Consider the following 13,839-nt stretch of genomic DNA (forward strand, 5'->3'; position numbering starts at 1 on the left):
CTTCCTGTTCTCAGGTTCCCCTCTGGAGGTCCTGGCTCCTCCCTCCTGCTGAGGCTTGCTATGGGGACACTCCTGCAAGCTCACTCCCAAACCTTGCTGTCTGAATCTATTGACAGACAGCAGGACTCGGTCCCGCCCCCCGCTCCGTCATCAATGGCTGTGATTTACAGAGAAAGAGAGCGGAGAGAGCCTCTGCTCCAATGCATATCGCTGGATCAAGATCAGGATCAGGTAAGTATAAGGGGGGCGGGGCCCTCACTTTTCTTATGGGGTGCTTTTGCAAAATGCCTAAAAATTGCCCAAGAATTGTATACATACCAGCTGGTGAATCATGACTGCCTTTTAGTTTCTCACAGGTTTTCATTGTGTGCTATTGCAACCTTCTAGCATTGTAACAACTAATAACACCATTGATTGATAAGGAGGACTTAGGGCTCATGCACAGCATCCTTTTTTGCCCCTCCCCTGCCCCTCTCCATAAGCACGGTTGGGTCACATTAGCTGAGTGAAAGAGAGAGATACTGATTGAAAAGAGGAACAGTGGAATACTAGTCAGGTCCAATGTGCAAAGGTGTATTTGCTTTGGAAGAATATATCACCTCCAATGTTATGTGTCCTATGTGTAAGGATGTTGCTGCTATATGTAAAACTATTAGTTTCGTTTTTTTACATTTTAGAATGGGGTGCTTCAAAATTGTGCATGATTTTAAAGGGTGCTTTGACTGAAAAGGTTCAGAAATACTACTCTAGGCCATGTCAAAAATTCTTTTCACTGAAAGTTTGGACTGGACACCCATCCACCAAAGGTTGTCTATGGTGTTCAACTCATGGCACCATATTTTTCCAAAAGATACATTATGGGGTCTAATTATACATTTGTGCATGAGGTTCACATCCAGAACTCTCAGTTTTCTGCTTGGATTCTGTTGAAAAATATGTGAATCCTCAAGGAATGTTGTATGAAATATTTATTCTGTGGACAGTAAGTTCTTTATTAAGATCTTCTATCTTCTATCTATGTCATCTTCTATGGCAAAAAAATTTGCTTTCTGATTTATGGAAGACATAATAGATGAGTATTAGGCTTCTAAGTTCCACAAGCAAAGCACTGAGACGCCATAATACACCATCAACATAGCATCCTGCTGAATTATTTTAAAATGACGGCAACTTTACATACCAGGTTGGTCATTCTTTTATTTTAGGCATAAGGAGTGGGTGAGGAGGTGTATAAGATGGCACTCAGAGCACTTTTCATGGGAGGCACAAAGTTATTATGCCACACTCTAGGGGCAGGGTTTCTCAACTAGGGTTCCTCCAGAGGTTGCTTGGGGTCTTGAACAATGAGCAATTTCTGCTTCTTAGATAAGTAACCAGTAACTGACACCAGTTATCATTTTAGCTCTCTGTAAGGGGAGAATTCTTTTCAATGGCCAACCACAACTCTAAGGAGCATTCTTTCCACTAACCATCACACTAATTTATCATGAGTTGTAGATATAGGTAGATATAGTCATTTTTAGCAGGGGATCCCTGAGACCAGAAAGTTACAGTATTTCAAAGGTTTCTCTGTGTTGAAAAGGTTGAGTAAGGCTGCCCTAGAACAAAGCTGAACAAGTGTGAAAAGTGTTTGGCTGCACAGCAAAAGAAAGCATTTTACAGCTTGGCCAAAATAACTTGTTTCTCAAGTGAATTAATCTCTAGAGTAAATCTGTCACAAATATGGGCAATTCAAGCTGAGCATATGGTGAAAAAAATGTGGTTTACCTTCAGTGAACAGCACAAAAACGTCAATGTAGTATATCCAAAGATTTAAACAGCCGAAATTATATGCAAATTGTGACCTTTTTATAACACTCTCGCTTCTGAGTATTCATATTAGCTTGCTTATGTGATAGAAAGCCTTGATGGCCAATAAATTGGCTAGGAGGGGCAGTTCCATCTCTAACATGTAAATTCTAGATTTGCAAGCTGATTGTACCTCTGGATCTAATGTTTGTTTTAACATGTGGGTTTCATTCAAGGTAACCACAGCTTATGCAATGTTTTTATCATGGTCAAATCTTCAATGGAACTGCAAGCAAACTGCTAAATAAAAGGATGTAATACTCATACAGTATGTTTACAGTTCTCCCCCCATAATGTGTACTTTGGAAAGAAGAACAAGGGAACATCACACTGTATTGGAAAGTCCATTTTAAAGGCTTATTTCCAAGCATTTGGGAGACTCAAACTCCCCCTTATCTTCAGTGGTTGACGTAGGATGTAAACATAGGGCTCTAAATAATTGGAGGATTTATGAAGTATAATTAACAAAGAATACTGATACAAAGTCATTACTCTGATGTAGTAGCTGATTGTTTTTTACCTATTCTTTCAACTACTAAAGCTCTGGTGAAGGGGCACCCCAAGAACCAGAAGTATATTGGCTTGTAGAATATTAGGAACTAGACATTGAACATGGAAAGCTAAGAATAGAATGATGGGCATTACACCTTTACAGAGAGCTAAACAGATCATAGGTGTCTTAACAGTGGCTCTGCCAAGTGGCATTAGACCCAGGGCCGGATCTAGGGGGGTGCTGGGGTGGACTGTGCCACCCCAGATTTTGCTTGTGCCCCCCAAGATCTCTGAGACCACATCCACTGATCCATGAGCCAGTTTGATGCAGAAGGTCGATGTAAAGGGGCACACTGATGGGAGCAATCCATGTACGGGGGGCACTCAGATGGGAGCACCTGATGTAAGTGGGCACTTTCATGGGGACAGCTGATGTAAGGGGGCACTCTTATGGGGACACCTGATGTAAGGGTCACTCTGGTGGGGATACCTGATGTAAGGGTCACTCTGGTGGGGATAACTGATGTAAGGAGGCACTTTGATAAGGATAACTGATCATATGTGAGGAGTCATTCTTATGAGGACAATTGATTCAAGGAGGGGCTCTGTTAGGGACACTGATCTAAGGGGGCGCTCTGATGGTGACACCTGATGTACAGGGGCACTCTGATGGGGACACTGATGTAAGGAGGTGCTTTGATAGGGATAACTGATCATATGTAAGGGGACATTCGTAAGAGGCCAATTGATTCAAGGAGGGAGTCTGTTAGGGACATTGATGTAAGGGGGCACTCTGATGGTGACACCTGATGTACTGGGGCACTCTGATGAGGACACTGATATACGGGCACACTGATGGGGACACTGATTAGTAGTCATGTGGAGATGTAGAAAAGGACTCTGAGGACTCCTGATGTAAACGGGGTCTCTGATAGGACATCTGATATAAGGGAGCACAGGTTTTGTTTAACCTTCCTATTGGTAATCGTGAGTGTGGCTCGGGGTTAATTTACAGTGCCAAAAGCGGTAATCCCGAGCTACACTGTAGCGCTTGTCCTTACCTTGTCCTGCGATCCCCCGATGTCCTCCCGCTGTGTCCTCTGGCCATGTGCTCCGGCTTCAGTTCCCTGCACACATTGGGACGCAGGGGGTGGAACCGGCTGGAGATTAAAAAAAGTAAAAACATGACATACACACAATACATTGTAATCTGTTAGGATTACATTACTGTATCAAACCATTTTACCTAAATTTTGTCCCTAGTGCTTTGTCCTGTGCCCTGACTGCACTTTTACTGTTCTTTCTGCCTGGAAACATGAAAATGTCCATGGCATCCAAAAAACGTCCCTTTAGGTCTAAAGCAGTTTTAGACCAGCTAGAAAACAGCGATAGTGAATTAGAATCATTTGCAGAATTGAGCGATAATGATTCGTGGGGAAATTCGACACTGAAAACGATTCTGTGACTGAGCTCAGTGATGTGCGAACTTGGTGCTCTATTTCAAATTTCAGTGTTTTTGGTTTGATTACATTATTGGATTAAATGTATTATTATTATTATATTATTATTTTTTTATAATTATTCATTATATTATAGTTTATGATTTAGTGTTTCAAACTTTATCATACCCGGGATGATTACTAGACTCTTGTTTGGACAGATTTAAGTGAGTTATTCCTAACAATTACAGGCATACAATATAAAACAACAAATTTCCATGCAAAACAATGTACAGCTTTGATATTCAAAAATATTGATTAGTTAGACCGCCAGGGAGGTTAATCACCGTAATCTAATGACAATCTAATGCATACTAGTGTTTCCCAGGTCGTGACACTGCATGACAGACTGTCAGTGACTCACACACATAGTGTTGACATTATGCCCCCTGACTTTTTTTATTGCACCCCCAGATCAGATAGGCTAGATCCGGCCCTGATTAGACCCAGAATTATGCAGGTGCCATCAGATGAAAGTTTCATTAGCCACAGCTCAAGGAACCCCTAGCAACCTCTTGAAGAACCCTAGGGTTCCATGGAACCCTGTTCGAGAATGGCTGATGTAGGGAAAAGACACATCTCTTCCACTCCAAAGTGATCAACTGTAAATGTTTTTAAAAGAATGCTTATTGGCAATTTTGTTTTTTTGCCATATCACAAGCACATGCAATTTTAAGGATTGACATATTTATATAGTCTCACCTTTTCATGAAAAATGTGAAGATTATTTAGTGTGTGCACTACAATAAACGTTAATGTATTTTTTACTGAAAATATAGATTTTACAAACATTTGCCCACATGTAGTTTGACATTAAAATTGCAACTATGAACATTTTATTCTGTAGGTCCTTTAGTTTCAGGAAATGTATAGTTTTGGGGGCGTCCCCTGCAAATGTTCAAGCCATAAATGCACATTTTAACATGTAAGTGAAATATTAAAAAATAATCAGGTAGCAAAAATGTAAAACCTACAAGTGCTTTTTATTTTTCAAGTCAATGATAAATAGTACATTTCAAATAAAAATGCAAGGGAAAACAAAACTGTGTTACATAAATGTGCTACAATTCTATTGTCTTATTGCAAACATTTAAAGTGTAACTAAAGGCAAAACTTGTATTCTTAGTTTTGGATACCGTAGAGAGGGATTGCTGTTAATAAAAATGAAAATAAAAGAAAATACCAAATTTTGGGTTGACATCAGAACACTAACAGAGGGGAAATCTTCCAATGGGGACAGTTTTGTGACTCTGACACCCTGGGATTCCCTCACTTTGGAGGGATTTCTTCTCACTTCCTGTTTTGATAATGGGACAGGAAGTGAAGGAAACTTTCCCTATGGGACAAATATGGCCAAAAAAAACTGATGCGGGTCATAACCCTCCCTTATCCTATCCAAAATGAAAAAAAAGGCTTTGCCTTTAGTTACACTTCAATGGAATGATACAAGATAAAAAAGAGAGGTAAGGGATTGTAGGCTACTTTTTTCACTGCTAATTTTCTATTTGCTGAGTGTTGGAAAAAATAAATGCAAATTTTAGAGGTTTAATAAAAAGTGTATCGTAATATAATATTTTTCTTACTTAAATAGTCTTTTTAGTAATTTATACATCAAACCAAAAAGAAAAACTGAGCAGGCAAAAGAACACAGGGATTTGATTCCAAAATTAATGACATTTTCTGTATCATTACACTGTGCATACTGGGCACAATAGTGACAGGTTCATGACATCCTGCACTCACAGAAAGTGTGTGGAGTTAAACTGGACATCATTCAACAGGGAAGAAGACCAGCATCGGATCACAGATTGTTGGGTCTGCGGGGGATAGTGTAGGAGAGGAGCTGAGCATTATTATTTTTGCAACAGATGGGCCACCTTTTTAGTTTGAAAAAGGCTGGAATTGGGCTTTAATTGCTCAGGTGTGTGATATATTTACTTTAATCTCGTAAATATGTGAGAAATAAGTTTTCAATATTAACTATTAGGATATAGTCATTGATGGAGGTATAGGGGTGCGTGGGACAGCTATGCATGGCACTCAAGGTTGAAAGAGGCTCAAGCTAAGAGGGTCAGTGTCAGAAGGCTCCTGTTAATGACAGAACTACTTCTTTTCCCACACAAGTCTTTGGAAATACAAAAGCAGCTTTAAGCAAGTCAGTAGAAGGTCAACTGGACCTGCCAATAAATTTGGAATAATTTCAGAAGAGTCTTAAAGTGGAACTATACTGCACCTGAGCACCACAAACCAAAAACGCTATAGTAACTGTACTGTTTGCCCTCACGTTGTAAAGCATTGCACAAACCGTTAGTGCTATATAAATAGAAATGTATAATAATAATTTAATTCATTTTTAGTATTCAAAGCAAACTCACCGATCCATCCATGTCTCCATGCTTTATTTTGCCGGTAAAACACTTTGAAAAACACCCCCATAGCATTTCTGGCTGTGGCCATATTGAGTAAGGACAGATGATTCATGTAACATTTACTTCCTGGAATCCCTTTGCCTTTAGCTCAGGCATGCAGGCAGGACGGTGTGATTAGCTGAGAAAACCCCTCCCACCCTCATCCCCTCCTGAAGACACCTAGGATGTATGACATCAGTTGCCTAGGCATGGAAACCAGGAAGTAACTGAAGAAATGTTAAAAAAAAGGTTAACAAGTAAATATGATATACTTTCCTATCTATTTACTAATGCTAACAGCATAAGGATTTAAAATAGGCAATGTTGATTGAGAAAGTAAAGTTCCGCTTTAAACTGATGTCAAAAGCACACTGTATTTGCCTATGGGCACAAATCAATCAAAACTAGCCCTTGCTAATATTAAACCATCAGACGTCGAGTATGTTTTTTGTATTGTAAGACTCCTGATGGAAATTTCCATTACCTATACCTTTCATATACGAAGCGTGAATGAGGCTTGTACTGATTAAATGCACAGTGTGGTGGAAAAGCAAAGTATTGTTATTCATTTTATAATGTCATGTTTTCTTATACTGCAGCCTCAACAGATGACAGCGCGGAGGAGAAGACGCACGGCACGCTGCACACAGGATTAATTATAGGGATACTCGTACTGGTCCTCGTTGTTGCTGCTGCCATCCTTGTAACAATTTACATGTACCATCATCCAACATCATCTGCTAGTCTCTTTTTTATTGAGGTAATCTGCTTGCTTTCATTTTATATTTTCACAGTAGCAAAGTGATTGCCTTTACAGTACTGTGTATAAAGCACTGCCAACCTCCGTTTCTCTGAAACCTAGTTAATCTGTCAGTACAATTTTACATGCGGAATGACAATTACAAAGTGTCTGGTGCTTTGTATGATTTGTCGGAGTCTTGGAGTTTCCAGGCCCCAGAAATAGTGTTCAACAGGCATATGAATACTTGCTAACCCTAATGGCCTGTGATTCCAGGAGAGCATTTTATGGATATGGCCATACTACTCGTCCTAAAGAAGAATTCCAAGTATGGCATATTTTTACATAGTTAGATTAGACCAGCTTGGACCTATGAATTTGGAGTTGTTATTATTACAGGTACTTATATAGCACCATACATTTTCACAGCATTTTACATATATATTGTACATTCACATCAGTCTCTGCCCTCGAGGAGCTTACAGTCTAGGGTCCCTAACTCACATTCATACATACACATACTAGGGCCAATTTAGACAAGAGCTAAATAACTTACCAGCATGTCTTTGGAGTGTGGGAGGAAACCGGAGTACCTGGAAGAAAACCAAGCAAGCACAGGGAGATCATGCAAACTCCAGGCAGGTAGTGCCGTGGTTGGGATGCGAACCAATGACACTAGTGCTGCTAGGTGGAAGTGCTAACCACATAGCCACTGTGCTGTCCTTGATGCATTCCACTTTCTGGGTGAATCCAGGTTCTGGGATACCTAGGGCAAGCAAGGCATGTGCCCTGGGCACCGGTTGATGGGGGGAGGGGGGGTGCTGCACCACTTAGGAATAGTGGGTGTGTCTGTCCCTTTAGTTAAAGCAGAATTCCAGGTGTGAGTATTTTATACATGGTTACACTGATCCAAGTTGGACCAATATAACTATGAATATATTAGGAGTGGACTGACCATTTGGGTACTCGGACACTGCCCGAGGGCCCAGGGTCAGTAGGGGGCCCCATGAGATGCCCCTAGTACCTTTCATAGGCTTTTTTTGGGTGTGGTTTTAAGTGTGGGTGAAGACACAGGGGCCCCATGATCCTCTTTTGCCCAGGGGCCCCATGAGTTGTCAGTCCTCCCCTGGTATATACCATACGTGGCTGGTGCCCCAGGATGCTGGAATTCACTGAAGTAAGCACTGCTACTCTAGTGATCTCCACTTGTACCCGGGTCCCATGACGAGTGGCCAGCCTGCTGCATTGTAAACACAGAAGCCTGGCCAATTGTCAGAGGTACCATAAAGAGAATGCTTTGCATTCTCTGAAGGGATGCAAAACATTTTTTGATTGGATGAGGTGGAAAGTGTGATGTCACTGCCCCACCTCTTCACCTCAGCCAATCAATGGTTTGCATTGATTCAGAAAATGCTAAACATTCTCTGAATGGCACCTGTGACAAGTAACCAAAATTCACAATGCAGCAGGCCGGCCACTTGGCCGCCAAGCGACTGACCTCCTGTGTTCAGGGACCCAATGCAAGACCTGGAAGCAAGTGCTAATCACTGGACTAGCAGTGTGTACTTCAGTGATTTCCAGCTTCCTGGGGCACTGGCAAGGTATAGTATAAATAGAAGCTGGACCAATGTAACCATGGAAAAATATATTCTTCTTTAGGGGCATGGTTGTATAGTGACAGGCCTGTGGGTAAGGGGTTTAAATTATATAAATATGGACTCCAAAACTCACATAGATAGTCCTTCAACACTAACCTGTGGTAAACTCCAAAAGATGAACGAACGAAACCAGCGCTCCAGTCTTCATACAACCAAGGCGATGCCAAAATGCCAACCGAAGAGGTGCTGCCCTTTTAAGATCGGGAATTCTGACCACTAGTGGAAAAGAACAAACAAGGGCGCACTCTCATCGTGCATTACCGTGGTATAACACGTATTTATTTAAATGAAAAGAGGATATATACTCACAAACCAACGTGATAAAAGGCTAACGCGTTTCGGGAGCTAAACCCCCTTCCTCAGAGCTCTGAGGAAGGGGGTTTAGCTCCCGAAATGCGTTAGCCTATCTGCATCATTAGACACAGATGCATTGTGACTGTCTTTGTGGACTACTTTTACTGCCTTTTATCACGTTGGTTTGTGAGTATATATCCTCTTTTCATTGAAATAAATACGTGTTATACCACGGTAATGCACGATGAGAGTGCGCCCTTGTTTGTTCTTAACCTGTGGTAAAGCATGAACAAATGTGGCAAAACATGCACAGAAATTTGTGGGCTGCACAGTGGCCCGTCCTCCATTCATAGATCCTGTTTTAGTCATAGATTTGCTGCAGCATCAAATGGAGGAGTTCACAGTGTACAGTAATTTCAGTACATGAGTGGATCCTGTACAACTGTGCAAGACTATAGGGAAGGCTGGAGTTCAGTCTGTACCAGTACTAGTAGCTGTGTAACATCCAGAATGTGGGAGTTCTGTGACACTTAGGCATCCATTTTATTGTTTCTTGTTTTCATTGCGAGGGAGTTCTTCGCCTAAAATGAACCCATCGTTTAAAACAACGTACTGTGTATTTTAGATTTGAAAAAAAGACATAATCCCTTAAGCTGAGGCTGCTTTGCTTGATCTCAAATGTTGCCCGAATGTTACATTCTGTGCCTTGCCAGCATTTTTCTAATGCCATAAACATTTATTCCTGTGTAGTCTCCTCCACTGGTGTACTGTACAGAGAAATGTTTCTTTCATGAACATCAAATCAGTCTTTTGTCGGATAAGGGGGTTTCTATCTGCCTTCACAATGACTTATTAAATATCTGTCAAGTCTCAGTGAGAATGACAACCTTGGGCAGAATGTTGATCACACGGCACTCCAAAGACCCGGAGTGGCAGCGCTGTGTTCAGAAGACGATCTTCATTTCTACTCTATAGTTAGTTTTATAAATGAACAAAAGAGCAATGCGTTGCTGTGCGTGTAAAGTGGAAATGTGCTTTAAATGGATAGGAATTCAAAAACAATAAAGTTAGCTGATGATAAAAAGACACAGATATGTATGTAAGCCCCCATATCCTAAGAGGAAAGGAGATTTCTCAGGCTGAGATACACAAGTCGCTTCTCACATAGTTAAAGTGGTTGTAAAGGCTAAAGGTAAAAAAAACCTTCTGTGTGCTGCTCACCCCACAGCCCCCCCCAATACTCACCTGAGCTTCCTCTCAATCCAGCAAAGTGCATGAGAGCCTTGGCTGTCCAGAGACCCCATCTCCTCATTGGCTGAGACAGCAGCGAGAGCTATTGCCTCCCATTGCTGTCAATCACAGCCAGTGAGCTCAATGAGGAGAGACCAAGACAGGGCTGAGCTGCAGCTCTGGGTCTTATGAATGCATAGAGCAGGGCTTGGGAGCAAGCATGCACCATTGCGCCCATAGCAAGCGACTTGCTGTTGGGACACTGGTCAAGGGGGAGGAGCCAGGACCGCCGGCGGGGAACCCGATAAGAAGAGGAATTGGGGCTGCTCTGTGCCCAGAGCACTGCACAGAGCATGTAAATATGACATCTTTGTTATTTTCTTTTTAAAAAGCCAATCCTTTAATACCACTTTATATACCAGTAGCAAATAATAAAGGACTGGAAAGGACATAGGCCTTATTCACACAGGCATACTACAGCATACACCCATGCAAGGACCTAATTTGCCTGCACATGCGTGCATCTGCATACAGGCAGTCCCATTCATTGCAACGGACATTTTAACATTCGTTTGAGGGCAGGTGCATAGTCCCGAATGACAGTACCTTGTGGGCTGGTGTGAACAAGACCTTAGATTTTGTACACCTTTTCTTTGCACCTGGAATGTATATAACTGATGTAAACTGAACTTCATTTTTGTTTTATTCTATAAAGTTCTGGAAAATACCAAACCATTTTCATCAGTTCCTGTTTGTAAATGACATTACAATCTATAGAGTCTAATAGGCACACTAGGGTAGGTTTGGGTGAAGGTGGTCATCAGTATGTTTTTGTTTGTTGGCAGCAACCAAACCACCAATTAGAAGCCACACTAACAGAGGAGAACATACAAACTAAAGTATAAAATTCACTGTTAGTCAGTTCCTCAGTATATATTATCCAGCAGGTCCAGCCTAAATCTAGCCATGGTATTTAAAACAGTCCTGAGACTCAACAGAATATCTACAGGACCTAAGAAAGGCCATTGGGGACTGAAATGATGTGATTTTAAGGAATGGACTGACTTAACGTTTTGCCTATCAAAAGCGTACATACAGGCCATGGTGGGAATCATCTTGCCCCCTCAAATTTCCAGCAGTTGAAAACTAAGATTAATTTGACCCCACTAACTACTGGAAAATGGAAAGAACCGTCTTAAAATGAAAATTTTCAAACTGAATTCAACTAGTGTATGGCCAGCTTAAAGTGGTTGTAAACCTCAGACATGAAACATATTGCTCAATATAATGTGTACTTGTCTCTATTAACAGCACTAAGTGTAATTTCTGTCTGCTGCTTTGTTCCACTGGTATCTGCATGAATCACGTCTGACAAGTTTTCCTGACACCAAGAGAAAAATGATGACAGGGGAGTGACCTCCAGCAGATTGACAGCTGCAGCTCTGTTCCTGTGTGCTGTGTGGTGGAGGGTGTGTCTCTTCCCTCCAATCAGCTCTCAGAGCTCTCCTCACTGAGCTCTGCAGAGTATAATTTCATTTCTCCACCCACTTTTTTTCTGAACTCTCAGCCAAGCTTTATAAATTCAGCACCATGCATGAATATAGAGAAGCGAGGACTGCAGATAAACGGGTACAACTTATGTAGAAAGATTTGTGTATCACCTGTGGCCAGTCACTTCTCTGGATATATGTAATGTTTAATAAGCACTTTAAGGTTAGCCATTCATTTAGAGTAGAAGGGAGACATCAAGTTACAGTTGGCCAAGGTGGACAGGAATAAAAAAAGTATAAGTTCAGCCGTGAACATAACATTTACTGAATTTCACAATTAAAATATGTAATATTGTATCTTGACAGCGACGTCCCAGCCGGTGGCCAGCAATGAAGTTCCGGAGAGGATCTGGACACCCCGCTTACGCTGAAGTAGAGCCTGTTGGTGAAAAAGAAGGCTTCATTGTATCAGAGCAATGCTGAGTCCTGTGTGTGGAACATTACATCAGTACTGGTTTCTGGTGTCAGACCCATAAATTTTACATATATTTTCCAGGAAAAAAAAGTGCTGTGAGCTACTTATCCAGAGACAGAAAGAGAACTTCTCATGATCACCGATCACGAAGAAAGAATTCTTCACTCTGAAATATAAAGGACACTCACGGTCATCTTCCTATGGTGGAAATATGTAGTACGTCCTGGGGCATTGTATCTGGACAACAGTAGTGAATGGACAAGGACTCTTCTACTGGCTATAGAAGAGACTCTGTACAAACCTGTGCACCAACAGGAGCTCTCCATACAACAATGTTCCTTTGGCTTGTGCATTTTGTACAGCTCATATGGACGAAAACTCATGCAGCATAATAATTGCAAATGAACAGATAAAAGCCACATGATCATATTGAGGAGAATGGCAAATGTGTGGCTCTGGATTTGTGATTTTTTTTTAAAAAATATTTCTATAAGGGTGCACATAGGCATCAATGACCCATATACAACATAATAAATGGCTCTTTGCTGTCTACTACGTATTGTGCTTTTCCTGCATATTACAAATGTGGCCAAAGTGAAATCTTTTTCTTGATGTCTAACAAAAAAAATGTCCCACAGGTAATCTCTAGTGGTCATCAAGATTGTAGTCATATAGGTTTGTGATTGAATGTGGGATGAACATTGACAGGTAATGTTTTCAAATATTCAAAGTGCCAGAGAGGCAAGAAGGCAGCTGTGTGGTCACGGTCTTTGGTGTAATGACGCTATCCATGGTCCTGAGGAAGGTTTCAATGGGCCATATGTTCCTGTCCTGTGTATTAAGTATGACTAGGATGAATAAAGCAATATATTTGATAAAGAATGACAGATCTGATGCTTTTTGTGTGGAAGAGAGTTCTCTGAATTGTAGTACATCAGTCTGGGTTTTCTTGCTTCAATATGAAGACGTAAAGTGTTTTTCAAGAAGACATATGCAGGTCCATGTTTTATCCCCTTCAAGGCCCTACAAGTACAGAAAAATACCTGTTGCTCTGTCAGAATTGCACTCAGCATTTAACTCTCTCTAGTGGTCTGACAACACACAGCATTTTAATAGACTAAATGGTGTCAGCCCTGCCCCGTTTCTTTTTGTAAAAGTACTCACACTATTTTTATCAGTTAAATAAAACATGCAAGACAAAAAAGTGGTTCTAAAGGTAGATGGTTTTTTACCGTAATGCATTCTATGCATTAAGTTAAACACCTTCTGTGTGCAGCTACACCCCCCCCCCCCACACACACACACACAGACATACACCTTATACTTACTTGAGCCTGATTTTGATTCAGCACTGCACCTGAGAGAAGCAGCTCTCCCTCTCCTCACTGGAGACAAAGGCAACAGCGGGAGTCAACCACAACCACTGAAGGGAGAGCTGGCCATGCCGTGCTGTGTGTGTCAATGGACACACACAGCTCAGCTCAGGATTGAGCCTGCACAAGTTCCCCTTAGGAAACAGATATCTATAGGGGCACTCACCGAAGAGGAGGAACCAGGAGTGCCAGTGGGGGGATCCGAAAAGAAAAGGATTAGTGCTGCTCTGTGCAAAACCATTGCAAAGAGCAGGACAGTATGACATTTTTTTCAAATAAAGTTTTATTAGGTTTTCAGCTAACAAAAGAAAAACTAAATCAAACTTGATCTAT

The 13,839-nt window shown here is 41.3% G+C and overlaps 1 protein-coding gene across 2 annotated transcripts in view; it reads left to right on the forward strand.

The window, feature by feature from the left end:
• Positions 1-13,015, forward strand: part of PLXDC2 (plexin domain containing 2) — a 696,519-nt gene extending 683,504 nt beyond the window's left edge. For both annotated transcript variants that reach the window (XM_089693732.1, XM_089693733.1), the window contains 2 exons: positions 6,847-7,007; positions 12,025-13,015. In XM_089693732.1, the coding sequence (XP_089549858.1) occupies positions 6,847-7,007; positions 12,025-12,141 (278 nt within the window). In that variant the 3' untranslated portion in view covers positions 12,142-13,015. The remainder of the gene's footprint in view (positions 1-6,846; positions 7,008-12,024) is intronic.
• Positions 13,016-13,839: the final 824 nt, after the last annotated feature.

The sequence above is a fragment of the Staurois parvus genome, unplaced genomic scaffold (genome assembly GCF_062004578.1).
Source record: "Staurois parvus isolate SC_StPar_1 unplaced genomic scaffold, SC_StPar_1.0 ptg000636l, whole genome shotgun sequence".
In the NCBI taxonomy this organism is placed as follows: domain Eukaryota; kingdom Metazoa; phylum Chordata; class Amphibia; order Anura; family Ranidae; genus Staurois; species Staurois parvus.